Below are 20,125 nucleotides of genomic sequence, written 5' to 3' on the forward strand. Positions count from 1 at the left end.
ATTGGATTTGCTTCAGGTTCACCATATGAGATTTCAGCAAACTTTTTTCTTGTTTGTTTTGCTTTTTGTCTGAAACGTACCCAGCAAAAATTAAAGAAAAGTAAATCTAACATTCAGGGAATTAGTCATTGTTGCTGATGCCTCTGGAAAGTTGTTGTTAGTTATGGAAATGATTCCACAGACTCTGCCTGGGCGGTATTCATTATTCCAAATTCTTGAGCATGGCAGAGATTTTTACATTAGCTGGAAGAGAGTTGGTTAATGGGAGATTTTTAAAAAACTTTTTACGGCGTAGCAATGGAACAATGGGAAATGCCGTCTGGAACACGAGTTTGTCGCTCATCCGGTATATGTATACATGTCCCTTCCGCTGGCAATTTGCAGGTTTATTCCCTTTAAAATTCGTTTTCTCATTTATCGTTGATCTAATTGACACAAAATTTTCACCACACCACCATCCTCCTGTGCAATTATTACTGACAATTATGACGTCATAGGTCACGTGGTACACGCGCCATCTTGGAAAAACCGAAAAGCTTTTTTTTTTTCTTTTTTTTTTTTGTATACAGAGTCGAGGCTCGTGAAAGAGCTAACATTTATCAAACAAACAAATCAAACAAACAAGCAAACAAAGTATATAAAAAGGGGAGCGGTCGACAGGATGGGGAGAGAAGGGGAGGAAGCACACAAACACAACATTTGAGAGCAGGGACATCGGGAGATGTTTTTGGAGGGAGAGGGCCTGGGGGAGGCAGGATAGGTAGAAAACGCAAGGACACCAAGGACTTCCAGGAAAGAAGTCAAAAGTCACCTCAAAAAAGTGGATTTGGGGTGAAATTAGGGGGGTAGAAAAGATCAAGGTTTTGGATTGGGGAAGATAACAGATGGTGGTGAACAGCCGTTTTAAAGACCTGGAGGGAGGAGTGGGATTGAAGAGAGTGAGGGAGTTTGTTCCAGAGGCGGGAGAAAAGAGGAATGAAGGAGTGAAGGTGAGCAGAGAGTCTTGATTTTGGCAGTTTAACCATAAGAGGGTTGCAGGCAGATCTTGTGCGACCTGTAGGAATATTTGGGGGACAGAGCCCAGAGAGAGCTGGGGGAGCAAGGCCAGAGAGGAGTCGGTAGAAGACGGAAAGACCACCAACCTGCCTGCGGTGAGTGAGTGAAAGGCCCTTGGAGTTAGCTTCATCGCGGGAGATTCCAATGATTCTGAACGCTTTGGTTTCAACAGCGTGAAGACGAGCTAGGTGTGAGGCAGGAGCACCGGCCCAGAGGGGAGAGCAGTACTCCATTGAGCTGCGGATGAAAGCCTTGTATGTGGTGAGGAGCTCAGGTGGCCAAGGAAGGACTTCGCACGATGGAGGATGCCCAGTCGGCGACTGGCTTTGGAGGCCAGCTTGGAAATGTGGTTTTCCCAGGAAAGACCTGTATATCTCCCAAACCGCTTCATGGACAAAATTGAAAGGTGGCTCAGCGTGAAATACTACCCATGAGGATAACATAAGTTAATGATGATGTTGTAGGTGCCTTCATTATGATGTCATAAATCGCTAAGTAGAATACTTGATCTGATCAGTATGAAATATCTTGAGCGTAATCTCGGGTTAAATTGGTGGAGAAAATGATGACGTTATTGGTCACGTGGTTTGGCAGCCATATTTTTAGATGTAGCCCACAGGGCAATGCCATCTGAACAGCATTTGTCTCTCTGTCCAGTGTATGTATGTCCCACACAAACGGCTGTAAGATTTGAGGTTTAAGGAGGAGTTGGAGGAAATTGAATAGAAAATGTGTGAGGAAGGGGGTGACAATGGAAGGGGGTCAGGGAGTTAGTAGGTGGGAATGGAATACCAAAATGTGCAAAGAAGGGGGTAAGAATGGGGTGAGGAGGTTGGTGTGGGGGTAGGGTAAACGAATACTTCAGATAAATTCAAATAAACCCTTGAAGGAGAAAATTATGAATGCCAACGTAAGTAACTGTGGCAAGAATCAAAGTTAGCGTTGATAATGGAGATTGCTTACTTGCCTTCTTATTATCCAATCATGCTGTCTGGCATATGGAGCTTCTTATGAACTTTCGCCATTTTTGTCGGTCTTGGATCCACGTTCCAATTTTATTGCAGGTGACCTTCATTTATTTCATGTCATTATCGCCAGGATGTTTCTCGGTCTCTCTATGCCATCCAACTCTTCTCTTCACATTAGGTGCCCAGCATATTCCTCATTTTGCGTATATTAATCCTTCATGTGCAACACATGACCAGTCTATCATGTTTTTCCTCCGTGTTAGCCTTTCAGCCTCTATTACTAGCCATGTTTTTTTGTTTTTTTTGTATACAGGATCGAGGCTCGTGAAAGCTAACATTTATCACACAAAAAAATCAAACAGACACACAAAACATATAATGGTAGCGGTAGACAAGATGGGGAGAGAAGAGGAAGCACAAAAACAACATTTGACAGCAGGGACATCGAGAGATCCGTGAGAGGGAGAGGGCTTGGGGGTGGGAGGCGTGGGAAAGGCGGGGGGGGGGTGGAGAAGTATAAAACACAAGGACACTGCAAGGACTTCCAGGAAAGAAGTTGGTATTTCAAAAAAGTGGATCTGGGGTGAATTAGCGGGGGTAGAAAAGATCAAGGTTTTGGGTGGGGGAACATAAGAGATGGTGGTGAACAGCTGTTTTAAAGACCTGGAGGGAGGAATGTGATTGAAGAGAGTGAGGGAGTTTGTTCCAGAGGCGGGAGAAAAGGGGAATGAAAGAGTGAAGGTGAATAGAGAGTCTTGATTTTGGCAGTTTAACCAAAAGAGCATTGCAGACAGATCTTGTGCATCCTGTAGGAATATTTGGGGGACAGAGTACAGAGAGAGCTGGGGGAGCAAGGCTGGAGAGGAGTCGGTAGAAGACAGAAAGACCACCAACCTGCCTGCGGTGAGTGAGTGAAAGGCCCTCGGAGTTAGCTTCATCGCGGCAGATTCCAATGATTCTGAAAGTTTTGGTTTCAACAGCGTGAAGCCGAGCTAGGTGTGAGGCAGGAGCACTGGCCCAGAGGGGAGAGCAGTATTCCATTGAGCTGCGAATGAAAACCTTGTATGTGGTGAGGAGCTTAGGTGTGCCAAGGAAGGACTTCGCACGACGGAGGATGCCCAGTCGGCGACTGGCTTTGGAGGTCAGCTTGGAAATGTGGTTTTCCCAGGAAAGATCATGGCAGATAGTGAGACCCAAAAGCTTCAGCGACAGAACTTCTTGGCGAGGATTGTTGAGAAAGTAGATGGGAGGGTTGTCCAGTCGGTCTTTTCAGAGAGACATAGTAAGAGTGTGGGATTTGTCAGGATTGAAAGACATGTTCCACTTGTTTGACCAGTCTGCAATTTTGTCCAGGTCTGCAGAGAGTGAGGAGGCTGCAGACTGCATATCTGAGGGATGAGGAATGGAGCGGCAGATAGTGGAGTCATCAGCAAAGAGATAGAGAGGATTTTCCAGAGTCGGAGAGATCATTGTTGAAGACCAGAAATAGCACAGGGCCCAGAACACTGCCTTGGGGAACTCCAGCAAGAACAGGAAGGGGAGATGCGAGAAACCCATTCAGGGCCACACGTTGTTTAATTGACATTAATTTGACAATTTGACAGCAATTTGACATTACTTTGACATTAATTCAAAGTTAAAGGTATCCTTTTCTATGGTCTTCTTTGGCCGCTCCCTATAAATTTATAGCCCACACCTATGTTGAATCATGCTGTTATATGCTCCCACATGCAGCTGCGATATCCTTTTGAATCGTTCTGTTCAATAATTATATCCACACATCGCCACTATCATGAAATTTCTTTACTGCAAAATCCTACTCGGTATCCAACTTCGCTTCAAATAACAAATTATCATCAATGCTTCCTTTCACCGTGCATGGGCTAAGGGGTTACGCCCAATTTGCGGTGCTATTTATTTATGGTGCTGTCAACAACCTTTTACATTCCGTTTGGCATTACCTTGTAAAGCAGGTTTGGCATTACCTTGCAAAACCTTGCAAAGAGCTGCCTGCAACCCTCTTGTGGTGAAACTGCCAAAATCAAGACTCTCTGCTCACCTTCACTCCTTCATGCCTCTTTTTCCCCGCCTCTGGAACAAACTCCCTCACTCTCTTCAATCCCACCCCTCCCTCCAGGTCTTTAAAACAATTTTGAATGTGGATCTTCCCAATTACAACCAATTTTTGCAAGAGTGACAACCGGAAATTGAAATTAGACTATACACAGTTCAAAAGTGACAGTTATCCTGTTCTGAGAATGTTTCCAGACCCATTTATCGTTATACACCACCTAGCTAAAGGAAAATAGACTTGTCATGAGATAAGCAGAAACTGCAACACCTGAATCCGAAAGCAATGCAAACTGCACACTGGAGGTTGAGTTGTGTTATGTTATGACGATACATAAACTGTCTGCTCTTTAAAGGGGAAGGGTGAAGAGGGGGGGACAGATTTGCAATGTTAATATGCTATGGGCCCTTATACCATGTGAAGGCTTCAATAGACTTTGGCAAACAACACAGGAAATCAAATAGGTATAAAATATACATTACCACATAGCATTGTGATGCAATCATTGATGGAGATGATCCATGCTATTGAGGCTGAGCCCTCTCCGAAGTGATGACTCAACTCCAGAAAAAATGTGGACATAGACCTAATGGTGGGAGTACTTTTAGAGCAGTAAATGCACAGTGGAACACAGCAATTCACCGAAGTCTTGCTCTTTAAAAAGTAACGCTTATTGTTGATCTATTAACCTGTATGTTGTCCACTAGAACCCAATAATTTGACAAATCTGAGCAATGGATATGTTTCTACTCACAATCTCATAAAGGTTCAACGATGTGCATGCCTTTCAATCACTTTATATGGCACAGAGTTCCAAGTGTCTTGAATGTAATTCCGTGTATTGAAGTAATTTCTCACAAACACTCACGATCCCACTACCAGCTGTCATTGGTTTTGGCATAAACACATTGCTGTCTCTTCAGTGATGCCTTCTCAGCTCTTTCACTGTCTAATCAGAAGGTGTTTTCCATTTGTCTTTCGTGTTCAGCTACTCACTCCTCCTCCTGTCTTTCATCTGGCCTCCCTCGCAGTGAGTCTCCGCTGACGGACATCATAGCATCCTGCATGCAATCGTAAGCTTCTGGCTAAAGGTCTGGCCATTTCCACTTATCTTCCTGTGGTAGGGTTCTGAGAAGATTTGCATGGTCTCACTAAAAGCATTCTCCATTCCTGTTCCCTTGCGCTTGGTAGGGGGTGGTATTTGTCTTAACAATATTACGGAGCTAGCACACTGCCCCCAATTACCTTGCCTTAAAGTTTGTGACCCTGGTGGTTGTGCCATCTCTGAAAAAATGTCTCACTTTAAGAACCACTTATTGAACACAACTTGTGCTACTATTCATGGAAGTTTGATCTTTTGTCGAGAAGGTTTGGATAAAGTCAATGTACACATATGTGATGACCAAGACGTTTTCAAATTCATAGTCCTTTGCTGCGACATGCTCACTAGAAAGATTTGCGTGGCTTGAGTCGCATATCTGGTAGATCCTGCAGGTCCTCATGGATTGGAAGCTCTGGGTTGACTTTGATGCGATCAAACTCTCTCAGCATTCTTGCCTTCCGGCGCATATCAGGGGGTGGAATATTAGACAGGAATCAGAGCCACTGTACAGCTCCGTGCCACCAGTGCAAGTGGTTTACTGACCTCTGCTGCAAAATCTATAATATCTTAATGATACAATAGGCCGTGTGCAGCAGGTCATCCTCTTCCAGCATCCTCTTCCAGGGGCAGCCATGCATGCAGGTCATCCTCTTCCAGCTTCACGCTCTCCCACTAGCATCTTTAGAGAAGGCCATGTGTGGTTGGAGAGAGTCAGAAATCTTCTATCACAACAGACCCTCGAAACCAGGGAATGGATCTCATGGGCAGCATACTATGCCAGCATCACAGAACCTCCTGCTACTCCCCCAACCAAGTCATACATGCTGCCTCTTTTCACTGAGTTTCCCAACATCCCTATAATGGTTTGGCATTTGCTATTTGACATCGCCCTTGCCATTTGCCAGTGTAAGACAGACTGTAGGACTCCTTGTAAGTGCTGCCTGCAGGGGCAGCCATGCATGTTTCTCTGTAGCTGCAGAAGTGATGCCAGAAATGAGTTAGGTGACCTCAAATTAGCTGGGAAACATGTATCATAGTAGTTTATATGACAAATGCTTCCTGGGCTATGGGTTGGCCATGTTTTCCAAGATGGCTGACAGCAGCCATTTTAGATTTTAAGATACTTGTGTCTTTAGATCATTTTGTTCCTAGGGCACTAAGGAACCTTTATGCCAAAGGGGACCTTTGCATCATGACTTGAAGTCAACACCCTATTTTTAGCACTTAACATGTCCACTAATTGGCCTCTGTTGTAGTAGCGACTCGGAAATCGTTGCCAAATAGAGAAAATGTCACAATAAACTCCTCATTTCTGGATGCGATCGTGAAGGTCTTCTTCTTGTCCTTTCCATAGAAAGCACTTGTCGAATCGCCTTTTAAGGCATCACCCGGGCATGATTCTTCACTCCAGTAGAAAAGTAGAATGTTGGAATTAAGGAATGTGCCCAAAAGTGCAACTTTATCGAGTGCAATGAAAAAAATTAACCATCGGGAATTGAGTGTAATGAAAATAATTAACCAGCACGATCGACCTCATAGTCAGGTTCACTCTGTTTTTTCGTTCAGAATCATGGTAGATTAGCAAACCTATCCATTTTTGGAAACGTTATTACATGGAAAATCTGAAAATCAATGTTTACATTTGCCAATTCTGACCAATTTGATTCGAACAATTCGACCAATTCGACCAATCGACCAATTCCATTCGACCATTCGACCAATCGCTTTGATCGACCATTCGACCATTTGACCAATTCGATCGATTCGATTCGATTCGATTCATCGAATCGATTCGATCGATTCGATTCGATTCGATTCATCGAATTCGATTCGATCGACCATTTGACCAATTCGATTTGCCAATCAATTTGACCGACCTTTGCTTGTGTGGAACGGACTGTGAAAACGATGCGGACTATATTGTCGGATCCGACACACAGGACAGTGATGACGAACTCTAAATGGCATATTCTGTAATCGTGTATGTTTGATGCCATTGACTGCCTGTGTATATTTTGTCATTGACTGCCTGTGTAGATGTAAAGTTATACTAACTGCATGTGTATATATCCAACGACCTTCTCCTCTCCTCTGATGCTGGCAACCTCAACATTCTCGTCCTCCTCGACCTCAGCGCTACCTTTGACACCATCGATCACACCATCCTCCTCACCCGACTTGAATCCACCTTTAACGTTACCGGCACTGCCCTCTCTTGGATTAAATCATACCTCTCTGACAGACGCCAGTTCATCTCCATCAATAACTGCAAATCCCCCACTGCTCCCCTCCCCCAAGGTGTCCCCCAAGGTTCAGTTCTTGGCCCCCTCCTCTTCATCCTTTACCTGTCCCTCCTCGGTCACTTAATCCGCCGTCATGGTCTCCAATTACACTGCTTCGCCGATGACATCCAGCTTTTCATCTCCACCAAGTCCGTCTCCACCGACACCCACTCTATCCTGACAAACTGCATCTCTGAAATAAAATCCTGGCTTCAAATCAACTTCCTCAAACTTAACTGTGATAAATCTGAAATAATCATCATTGGCCCAAAAACGCTCACAAAATCCACCCATAACTTTGCCCTCAACATCGACGGTATCCCAGTATCCACCTCCCCTCTCATCCGGAATCTTGGCGTCATCTTTGACCAAACCCTCTCCTTCGACAAATACACTAAACAGATCACAAAGACAGCCTTCTTTCACCTGAAAAACATCGCCCGTCTCCGCTCATCCCTCTCCTCCACGGCTGCAGAAACCCTCATCCACGCCTTCATCACCTCCCGTCTGGACTACTGCAATAGCCTCCTCTATGGTTCACCCTCAACAATCACCAATAAACTCCAATACATTCAGAACTCCGCTGCCCGTCTACGCACCCATTCCCGGACCCGTGACCACATCACCCCCGTCCTTTACAAGCTTCACTGGCTCCCCATCTCCCAGAGAATCCAGTACAAAATCCTCCTCTTGACCTACAAAGCCCTCCATAACCTGGCCCCATCCTACCTGGCTGACCTCCTCTCCAGACACACTTCCACCCGCAACCTCCGCTCTGCTGGTACAAACCTCCTGACCCCCCCCCCCATCCGGACCAAATTCAGATCCTGGGGGGACAGGGCCTTCTCCATCGCTGCTCCCACCCTCTGGAACTCACTACCTCACACCATCAGAGACTCCTCCTCTCTCACCACATTCAAAACATCACTCAAGACCCACCTGTTCAGCACTGCATTCAACATTCAACCCACAGCATTTAACCCCTGACTATCACTTCTCCTTCTCCCTCCTTTTGCTTTAAATATTTCCCGATTGATTCTTGTCTTTTTGCACTTGTTGTTTTCATGTTTTGTTATGCATTATGTTTTGCACTCTGTCAAAGCGCCTTTGGGCTTCATGAAAAGCGCTATACAAAATAAATGAATTATTATTATTATTATTATATATGATTTTTCTGACTGCCTGTGTATGTTTGGTGATATGAATTATTGTGACACATTTTGATGTTATTAACTGCCTGTACAAAATGATAACATGTATTTGATTATGCAACTTATCGCGAATATAAAGACAGTATTTTGCAATTCAAAACCTTTGATTCGTGTCTTACCATTCCCCATAGCACTAATTTGATACTTTCATTGGATTCCTTGTCCCTGAAAATATAGGTTTAGTATATTTTTAAAAGTTTTTAGGGTAATTAGAGGCAGAAATAGAACAAAATATGTATTTTACAGTGGCCATTTTGAAAATCCAAAATGGCCGCCATACAGGTATCTCTCCAAATGTAAACATTGATTTTTAGTTTCCTTATGCTATAACCTTTCCAAAAATGTATAGGTTTGCTAATCTACCATGATGTTGAACGAAATATAATTTATTGACATAGTGAACCTGACTATCAAGGCTTCCGAAGTCATGCCTGTGTGCTTTGTGGGGAAATCTCTGAGTAAGGAAGGCAAAATAAATCAAATAAGAGACTTGAATTAAAAGAATGTGGCCCTCCCACTAATATGCCTGTAGTATATTTAATTTATTTCCTTCTTTTAAAAATCACAAAGTACACTGATTGATGAACAAAGGAATGTAAACCTTAGGTGCTTTGGGGTTGTTGTGTGGATGTACTTTGTGTGCTTAAAGTTTTACCGCAACGGTACTTCGAACAGGCCGCAGTCCCTCAATCCACTCACAAGCACTCATATGGGAGATTGTGTGTGTGTGTGTGTTTTTGTGTGTGTGTGTGTGTGTGTGTGTGTGAATGTGAATGTGAATGTGAATGTGAATGTGTGTGTGTGTGTGTGTGTGTGTGTGTGTGTGTGTGTGTGTGTGTGTGTGTGTGTGTGTGTGTGTGTGTGTGTGTGTGTGTGTGTGTCAGTCAATGGCATTTGCTCCCGGCCCCAGATTCTGATCGGCGCAAAAACTTCAAGTGAATAAAATGTTTTTCTGCAGTTTCTCTTTTTACAAATGAAAATAGTCATCAGGACATGGTCCAAACTTGGTAATCTGTTCTGTTCATTCTTAAATAGCATGGTATGAGGGAGCAATCAAGGAAAACTGTGGAGTGGATTGTACAAGTGAGTGTTGTGTGGGTGGTGTGTGAGGGGTGTGATGTTCCGTGTGCGTTAGCAGTATAAAGAAGACAACGAGATGTTCTGGCTGAGTGAACGGTATAAGGAGGGCCGTGTGTTTCGTGTGAGTGAACAGTGTAAGGAGGGCCGTGAGTTGTTCCGACTGAGTGAATGGTATAAGGATAGCAGTGAGTTCTGAGTGAGTGAACAGTGTAAGGTGGGCCGTGTGTTCCTTGTTTATATGTGTGTGGGTGATCAATTCATTGAGGAAAATAAAAAAACCTATTTTATTAATGTAACTCCTTCAACTCTAAATCTAAATAAGCCAAAGAGACAAGAGATTATTCACTGGACCTGAGCCAACCTTGCTCTGGAGGGTGGCACTCATGTTGAGACCGGCCAGAAAATGTTATTTGCCCCCGGCCCCCCTGGCAAGGATTAATCCGGCATGTGTGTGTGTGTGTGTGTGTCTGTGTGTGTGTGGTGTTTCTGTGTGTGTGGTGTGTCCGTGTGTGTGTGTGTGTGTGTGTGTGTGTGTATGTGTGTGCGCGTGTGTGTGTGGTCTTTAAGCATAACATAGCATTCTCTTTGATACCTCCTCCTCCCTCTCCCCCTCACCTTTCTCTTCCCCCCCCCCCCCCCCTCGCAACCTCCCCTTCCCCCTTCCCTCACCTTCTCCTTCTCCCTCCTCTTCTCCTCTTCTTCCTCATCCCCCTCTCTCCCTTCATCCCCTCCCTCTCCTCTAACCCTCTTCCTCCACCCTTCCCTCCCTCCTCTCCTTCGCCTTTCACCCCCTCACCCTTCCCCTTTTCTCCACCCACCCCTTGTCTCCCCCCCCCCTCTCCTTCCCCATCCACCTCCCTTTACTTCCCCGACACAAACCCCTCCTTTCTCCTTCCCCTTCCCCTCTCCTCCTCTCTCTTCATATTCTTATCAGGAAGCAACTCTGTGTTGCCCAGCAACGCCAGTTAGTTTTGCTAGTATGTATATATATATATATATATATATATATATACTAGACGACCCATGACCCGTTGGGTCAATGTTATTATATATAATTAAGGGGTTACCATGGTTACAGTGGGGGTCAAAGGTCAACCTATGGCGAAGATATATAATTTTCTCACACTTTCTAATAGAGAGGCAAAATGCCATATAAAACTAAATTTACTGGTTCTAATTGCTTTTATTTATCAATCCTCACATAGAAGAGCAGTTTTTAGTAATGAGCAGTGAGAAGACCCCTCAGCCAATGATGCCACCCCGCAGCCAATCATGTGCCCCTCAGCCAATGATGCTACCCCTCAGCCAATGATGTGACCCCTCAGCCAATGATGCTACCCCTCAGCCAATGATGCTACCCCTCAGCCAATGATGTGACCCCTCAGCCAATGATGCTACCCCTCAGCCAATGATGTTACCCCTCAGCCAATGATGCTACCCCTCAGCCAATGATGTCACCCCGCATCCAATGATGCCGCCCCGCATCCAATGATGCCGCCCCGCATCCAATGATGTCGCCCCTCAGCCAATGATGTCGCCCCGCATCCAATGATGCCACCCCGCATCCAATGATGCCGCCCCGCATCCAATGATGCCGCCCCGCATCCAATGATGCCGCCCCTCAGCCAATGATGTCGCCCCTCAGCCAATGATGTCGCCCCTCAGCCAATGATGTCGCCCCTCAGCCAATGATGTCGCCCCTCAGCCAATGATGTCGCCCCTCAGCCAATGATGTCGCCCCTCAGCCAATGATGTCGCCCCTCAGCCAATGATGTCGCCCCTCAGCCAATGATGTCGCCCCTCAGCCAATGATGTCGCCCCTCAGCCAATGATGTCGCCCCTCAGCCAATGATGTCGCCCCTCAGCCAATGATGCCACCCCGCATCCAATGATGCCACCCCGCATCCAATGATGCCACCCTGCATCCAATGATGCCACCCCTCAGCCAATGATGCCACCCCTCAGCCAATGATGTCACCCCTCAGCCAATGATGTCACCCCTCAGCCAATGATGTCGACCCTTAGCCAATGATGTCGCCCCTCAGCTAATGATGTCGCCCCTCAGCCAATGATGTCGCCCCTCAGCCAATGATGCTACACCTCAGCCAATGATGCTACACCTCAGCCAATGATGCTACCCCTCAGCCAATGATGCTACCCCTCAGCCAATGATGCTACCCCTCAGCCAATGATGCTACCCCTCAGCCAATGATGCTATCCCTCAGCCAATGATGCTATCCCTCAGCCAATGATGCTACCCCTCAGCCAATGATGCTACCCCTCAGCCAATGATGCCACCCCATAGCCAATGATGCTACCCCTCAGCCAATGATGTGACCCCTCAGCCAATGATGCTACACCTCAGCCAATGATGCTACCCCTCAGCCAATGATGCTACCCCTCAGCCAATGATGCTACCCCTCAGCCAATGATGCTACCCCTCAGCCAATGATGCTACCCCTCAGCCAATGATGCTACACCTCAGCCAATGATGCTACCTCTCAGCCAATGATGCTACCCCTCAGCCAATGATGCTACCCCTCAGCCAATGATGCTACCCCTCAGCCAATGATGCTATGCCTCAGCCAATGATGCTACCCCTCAACCAATGATGATGATGATGCTACCCCTAGACGACCCATGACCCGTTGGGTCAATGTCAGTTTGGGTAGATATGAGAATAGAACTAAAGCGAACGCTGGACATCATCAGGGAGATTATTTGGGCCAGCAAGCCATAAGGCTCACCTCTCCAGCGTTGTAAATCACTTACCTGTGACACGTGATTTCGGCCCTTATCTCTGATCACGTTGACGGAAATCACCACAGCATATCGTCAAGATCGATATCAAAGTCATCATATCGTCACAAAGGCTCGTCTTTGTCACATACATCACGCAACGTGCGATCCACAGCCTCGAAACTCTCTCTCCTGATCATAGGACACTCATCCCACACGATGAGTTTTGTACTTCGAAGGAGGTCTGCGATAGTGGAATTTTTATCGATGTTGCATACGCCATCTTCCCTCGGTGTCAGAGGGATTTGGAACCTTGAGTTCGCTGTTCTTCCACCAGGCATGAGGGTAGCAGCTATGTCAGATGAGGCCACCGCAAGGGCAACTTCTCCACTCGCTCTCACTTTCGAGAGAATCAGGTTAATAAGAAACGTCTTCCCTGTGCCTCCAGGCGTGTCAAAGAAAATCATTGATGACTGATTCGTGCGGATGTTGCTATTCGCGTCCATAGACGTGAGGTGTGATTCGTTGTCCGCGTCCGTAGTGCCGTCGGAGGGTTGATACGACATTCTTCCTGCAAATAGTATTGTGTTTGTGCTATCGTTTTGCCGATCATCAAATGACAAATAAATTACATTGTGAAAATTAAAGATTTCAAATAAACCTATTTAAAGTGTATGCACATATAAATAATTAAAAAAATCGAAGAAATATCTCTCGGTAATTTCCTGAAACATATTTTACTTCCGGGTAATAATGTTGAATGAAATGCCGAAGATATATACTGTATGCCTGTTATTTTAGGCGGTGTATTTTCGTATATCAACGTGGCGTGATTTTAAAAATATATCTCTGCAATTTCCCGTGTGTGCGTGAATGTTCTCAATTATTTCTTTTACCGAGTCTAAAACCATCGATAAAAATGAAATCAGATGGCGACTTAGATTGAAGATAAAGGCGTGAAACAGACTCAATGGCCTTGAAGATACAAGCCTTTCAGAATTCATTTCGTTCTATAAACGGAAACTTTCATCGGATTTTCTTCCCGTTTTTTTTCAACCGAGTCTAAAACTATGTTAGCGACTGTGAAAAATGAAATGATATATCGAATTTGATTTGAAATAAAACTGAGAGAGAGAGAGCAAGACACCACGGGCCTACAAAACAGGCCTCAAAGCTATGCGAGTTAATAAAATGGTGGATATTACTACTCTCTCAAAGGGGTAAGCCACGCCCCCGGACCAATCGAATGTTACACACAAACACGCAAGATTTCAATTTTATAATTATATAGATAGATATAGATGTATATATGTAGGGAGCTGTAATGCCCCTCCCCCTTTGTATATCCTTGCTGCTTTACCAATTACCAAGTATAACCAATTATATGTTTTGTTTTGACTGATTGCTGTACTCTTTTATAATACTTAGTCCTTTCTTGTGCATTGAGGATGTGTAATATCCTAATAAGGAGTTCTGTGCTTGTGAGCTCTTGGCCTGTGTGGGCACAATCTCTTGTTCCCCTTCCCTGGCCTTGGTGGCAGCTGTTATCTCTCAGCCTCCCTCTAGACTTTGCCAATATCCTGTGGGCTGACACATTTACGAGTGTCCCCTCCTTTTGTACTTTCCCAACCAAGGTTTCTATACAGAAAGTTGTAAACATGTTGCCACATATGGCTGACCATCTCCTTATCTGAGTTAACCTATGAGTGGCCTTGATGAGCTTCCTCTAACTAACTGAACAACAGGATGGGACTATGGTGGGAGGGCCAATGAGCCCATTCTGTCTCTGTATCTTGTGAGCTAAAACCACACCCGATATTCCTTATATAAAGCAAGTTTAAATCGAATTATTTCAGAGCATCTTGTTGTAGTGTTGGTCATTTCATGTGAACCTTCTGCGACATCTTGCTGTCCGCAAGCTTGTGTAAACGAGTTCTAATAAATATATCCGTTGCTCCTTTCTCTGAGTCTTCTGAGTCCCAAGTTCTAAGTCTCGATCCGACAAGTGGTGGCAGCGGTGGGATCAGTCTGTGCAGTCCGGGACGCGGTCCCAGGCAAGTGAGTGGTGAGACCAGCTGGCAATTGATCCGGGTCAGGTGAGCTGTGGTTTTCTTTTGTTTTTTCCTTTGTAGCCTGGGGGTCAGTCCAAATTGCAACCCACTCTCTTGCCCGGGTGCCGTTTGTTCCGTTCCCTGCTCAAACCTGATCCACGAACCTAAATTTAAATACGGACTGCTTGGGTCCCGGAGCAACTGACTGTTTATGGACTCGTTAGGGTAACGTTACGTAAGGGGAAGTGCCCCATGTTGGGCGCCTGTGGATAAGGAGTAATAGATCTCTGGGTTGTGAGGGTAAGGATAAGGGCGGCGTCCCGATCCGAGGCCTACCCGGGAGACGTTGGAATTATAAGTAAGATTAGAAGTATTATAAGGGCGTAGGACGCCAGGAGAGTATAGTAAGGGTAGGTTAGACGGCTGAGTAGGCGGGCGATCCTCTCAGGAGAGTAGGTAGCGTGGCTGTACCGCGAGGCGGGCGATCCTCACGGGTACAAGGCTGCGAGCCTCTCAGAGTTAGGTAGACGGCTGTACCGCGAGGCGGGCGATCCTCACGGGTACAAGGCTACGTCGGTAAACTAAATTTTCCTAGGATGGGGAACAGGATGGGTAATAAGACTGTAAAGGCAGGTGAACCGCTTAGAAATACCCCAGCATTTTTTATGTTTCGGAGGTATGGCTATGATGCTGCGAGACCAGGGAAGTCATGGGTTGCGCTGACTAAGGATTTAGGTGAACCGTGGCCCGAAGGAGGGTCTTTTGCGCTGGAAAAATTGGACGCATTGTATGAGGCATTAGAAAAGTTAGAACAGGCCACGAAACATTTCCCGCCTGACTATTGGAAAGTCTTTGGTTGGTGGAAGGAAGAAGCGATGAAGCGACACGCAAAGTCGAAACAGGCCAGCTTGGCTGGTGAGGTAACAAAACTCAAGGGTCTGAGGAAACAGGCGAATAAAGTGCAGGATGAAGCGATTAAAGAAATAGAGAGGCAGGCCAACGCGTGACTGATGTCGCTCGTTGAAAACCCAGACCCCGCGGTAGGGGAAGTAGTGACCAATCTACCCTCCCCAGCCCCAGACCTAAGCCCTGTCCCGGGGTTTCAGGCACCACCTATCCTTTCTGCGCTCCCGCCACCACCTCCCTATAACCCCGCTACCATCGCGCCCCAGATACCCCAGAACCACCCGAGCCAGGGAAGACCGTTTGCACAACTCGGAGCTAACGGAATAGATGACGGGACCGACATCGCAGGGTTCCCGCCACCGATAGGACAGGATGGGTTATACCCCTTACTGGTAGGCTGTAATGGGAAAGAGACCTCACAAACTACCCCATTGGAATGTCAGGAAATAGAGGGAAGGAAAACATTGTGCCCCGTACAAATTATTGGAGTTAATGCTCAAGGTCAGGGGGTTCGAGAAAGGGTACCATGGAAAGAATCCTCCTTAACGGTAATGCGGGAAAGGATTCAACATTTGCTTATTGAGGATCCACGGCAGATAGGGCCAACCATGTCGAATTGGTTTTTAGCTGGCGAGTGCGACTATCGAGACATAACTCATATGGGAGTATCCGTGCTCCCACCCAAAGTATGGGAAAGGGCTAGACTAAGAGCACACTGGCCGCCGGTCGATCCAAGGGCAGCAGGAGCGGGCCAGATAACACTAGCGCAATGGGATGCACTGAAGGTCCGGCTGCTGGGTGCCATCGAGTGGGCGCTGTTGCCAGCAGGGGGTCCGGATTGGGGAAAAATCGGGGCCATAAAACAAAAACCAGGAGAACCAATTGGAGATTACCGAGAAAGGTTGGAAAAGGCCATCGTGCGCTGGGGAGGACTGGGTCCGATGTAGCTGGGAGGGCTACCCCAACCATTGGTAAATCAATATCTAATCGAGGGGCTTCGGCCGATACTAAAGAAACAGGTCCAGTCCGTCCTCTTCGGCTGGAAGGGAATGACAACCAACGAATTATGCGACAAGCTGGAACAATGCCCGGGCTCCTCCCTAGAGGAGAAGAAGGATATTAAGGAGGAAATATTGCAAATGTTTGTCCAGGAGAAACGGGCTCAATTTAATCAAAATAAAAAGGGGGATCAGAGTCAGAACTACATACGCGAACAGTGCCAGAAGTGGGGGCCTGTCCGGGGTTATGAGGACCACGGGAGGAGCGGTTTGCCTTTCTATAGGGGCCAATTCCCCAACGGAGAGTGGATCCACCGCGAAGGTAACGACTGCGAAGGTTGTACTGCTGAGGAATTTGGACTAATTAATATGGACGAGATAAGACAGCAATGGACAATACCACCCCCTCTTCCCCCTCCTCCTCAAAACCCTCAAACTTGGACCGTAGAAGGGCCCCCTCCCCAAAATTGGTATCCACCAAGACCCCTTCTCCAAACCCCTGGACCACCCCCCAATAGTGGGATGCAGAATGGACCAAGGGGGAACTGGGCCCCGCCTCGTGGTCCGCCGCAATGGCAACCTGTAAACCAGTCACAGTGGGGGCCGCCAGAACGCCGGCTGGGCGGAAGGGGTGCTGTAGAGGGACGACCTATGCCCTCCGCACCACCGGTTCCACAGGAACCGTGCCATTATTGCAAGCAAATGGGACACTGGAGACGTGATTGCCCAAGTTTTGGTTTGGTCGAAGGACAAATGGAGGTTTGTACAGGATTTAAGGGAGGTGAACAAGGTGATACAGGGCATACACCCACTAGGTAAGGGGTTTCCGCCCCAATACAATAGAGGGGCCTATTGACGGGATGCTGGCAGGTCGCCCAAGGAGTGTCCTCTCTTGACCATGACACCGGCAGAGGAACCGACCTTGACGTTGGACGTGGAGGGAAGACAATTAGAATTTCTCGTCGATACGGGTGCGACTCGCAGCACGATTAACAAGGGGCAGTTGCCCTCTTTGCGCCCCACGGCGAGGAACGTTCAAATACTGGGTGTTTCGGGCTTACCCCAAGCGCTTCCTGTTTCGGAGGAAGTGCGAGTAACATGCGGCCCGCTGGAGGCTAAACATGCGTTCCTGATGACCACTACCGCCCCGACAAATTTGTTGGGACGGGACTTGTTGTGCCGATTGGGCTGTCAAATCTCATGTACAGAGGAGGGAGTTTTCGTAGACGTCGCGGAATCTAAACGCGACTTGTTGATGACGACATTGTCTCGGCCCGGCCCCACCATGTATTGGTGGCGCATGGATGACGGGGCTCTGGCTACCTGGACGCATATCATAGATAATGTGTGTTTGGACAGTTCAGTTCTGCGAGATTGGCTACAACTGCACCAAATTTCGATAAAAAACGTAAAGGATAATCCACCCCATTGCACTGCGTACTATGATGCAACGGGCGAGGACGAGAATTATCGAGAAAAGGTTAAGGAAAAGCTGGGCGAGCGCATGCCTCTACATTTATCACGGATATGGATCGGCCGTGAGGGGATAGGTATCGAGGCAGTCCTAACCTCGAGTCAGCGTGCGTTGACCCAATGCCCCGAAGGAGCGGCCGCCCATGTTACCCTCACCACTGCCAAGGGGTGGCCGCCGGAAAGTGTAGGTTGGATGGTGGGGCGGTTACGAGAAGTTCCCTTACAAGGTTATCGGAGTAAGAGAGGCCGCTGGACTTTGAAACGGCTCCAAAATGGCGAAGGGTTCTCAATTGACTTCAAGACACAATGGAGGGATGGAGTGTTCGAAGTAGCAGAGTTACCTCCTAAGGGCACCTATGCCATGAGGGCAGTGCTGACGGACCCGGGTGAGTCAGATTACCTCCTAGCGGAGGTGCCAGACAATTTATGGCCTAAAAGCGACGGTGAGGTTGGACGGATGCGAGACGCCAAACCTCTAGTGATAGCAGTGCAGCCGGGGATGCGCTTGCCAAATGTAAAACAGTATAAGCTACGACCTGAGGCCGACGTAGGCATAGCACCAGTAATTCAATCCCTAGTGGAACAGAAAATTATCGTGGAAACTAACAGCCCATGTAATACACCAATTTTGCCAGTGAAAAAGCCGTTGAAGGACAAATGGAGGTTTGTACAGGATTTAAGGGAGGTGAACAAGGTGATACAGGGCATACACCCACTAGTTCCAAACGGAGAAACCCTCATGATGTCAATCCCGCCGGACGCAACATACTTCACAGTTATCGACCTTTGTTCTGCGTTTTTCTCTGTGCCCATCGCGCCTGAGTCACAATACTTGTTCGCTTTCACCCATAGGGGGCGCCAGTATACTTGGACAGTACTACCTCAGGGGTTTTCAGATAGCCCCACTCTGTTTTCCCGGGCGCTACACCGCGACCTGGCGGATGTGGAATTGAAGGGAGGGTCAGTGTTGCTGCAATACGTTGACGATTTGTTGATTTGCTCCCCTTCGAAGGAGGCGTGCGAAATGGATTCCATGGCCCTATTAAAGGCCTTGGCGGCCAAAGGCCACAAAGTAGGCAGACCAAAACTTCAGTTTGTGCGGCAGGTTGTAACTTACTTGGGACACGCCATTTCGCACGGCAAACGAGAATTGGATGCTGGACGGGTGACCGCTATCATGGAGCTGCCTCGCCCTTGCTCGCAACGGCAAATGCTGCGCTTCCTAGGTATGACGGGATATTGCCGCACTTGGATACTTGATTTTGCGCTGCTGGCTAAGCCACTGTACGAGGCGACCAAATCAAACGCCCCGGACGAATTGGTATGGACGGATGAATTGAGGCGATGCTTTGACGGGCTGAAAAAGGCGTTGGTCACGGCACCGTCATTAGGACTCCCGGATTATGCGAAACCATTTACCCTTTACACTCATGCCGTGGGAGGTTTCGCCCAGTCAGTTTTGACACAGACCCATGGGGATAAGGAGCGGCCGGTAGCCTACTTTAGTAAAAAGTTAGACCCGGTCGAACGAGGGTTTCCGGTGTGCCTGCAAGCCGTGGCAGCGGCCAGGTACGCAGTAGAAAGAACAGCGGACATCGTTATGGGACACCCAGTAACGCTACGGGTACTGCATTGCGTCACTTCGCTGTTGTTACAGCGAAGCACACAGCATTTGTCTAACACTAGATTAATGCAATACGAATCCGCACTGATCACTGCAGCCAACATCATGATCGAACGTTGCATGACACTCAACCCAGCCTCACTGATGCCCACCCCTGAGGAGGGCGAACCCCATGTGTGCGCCGACGTGGTGCAGCTAGTCTCCACGGTGCGATCGGATTTAAAGGACAATCCCCTAGAATACCCCGATTGTACATATTATGTCGATGGATCAGCTAGGCGCGCATGGGACGGGTCCCTGTTGTCCGGGTACGCCGTGTGCTCGGATAGCGAAACGGTAGAAAGCGGGCGTCTTCCACCTACATTTTCCGCACAGCAGGCGGAGCTGTGCGCCTTGACCAGAGCGTGCAGCTTGGCGGAAGGCCTTGCCGTCAACATTTACACAGATTCGGCCTACGCTCACGGCGTAGTCCACGATAAAGGGGCCATCTGGAAGATGAGAGGGTTTCTCACATCTGCCGGTTCAGTGATAAAGAATGGCGCGTTGGTAGAAGGGCTCCTCCGA

At 47.4% G+C, this 20,125-nt stretch overlaps 1 protein-coding gene across 1 annotated transcript in view; it reads right to left on the reverse strand.

The window, feature by feature from the left end:
* LOC137423751 (monocarboxylate transporter 12-B-like) overlaps positions 1-20,125 on the reverse strand; it is a 180,399-nt gene that overhangs the window by 150,745 nt on the left and 9,529 nt on the right. The window contains exon 2 of the mRNA XM_068111226.2: positions 4,578-4,681. Coding sequence (XP_067967327.2) covers positions 4,578-4,681 — 104 coding nt within the window. The remainder of the gene's footprint in view (positions 1-4,577; positions 4,682-20,125) is intronic.

The sequence above is a fragment of the Myxine glutinosa genome, chromosome 3 (genome assembly GCF_964187855.1).
Source record: "Myxine glutinosa chromosome 3, kmMyxGlut1.1, whole genome shotgun sequence".
Classification (NCBI taxonomy): Eukaryota; Metazoa; Chordata; class Myxini; order Myxiniformes; family Myxinidae; genus Myxine; species Myxine glutinosa.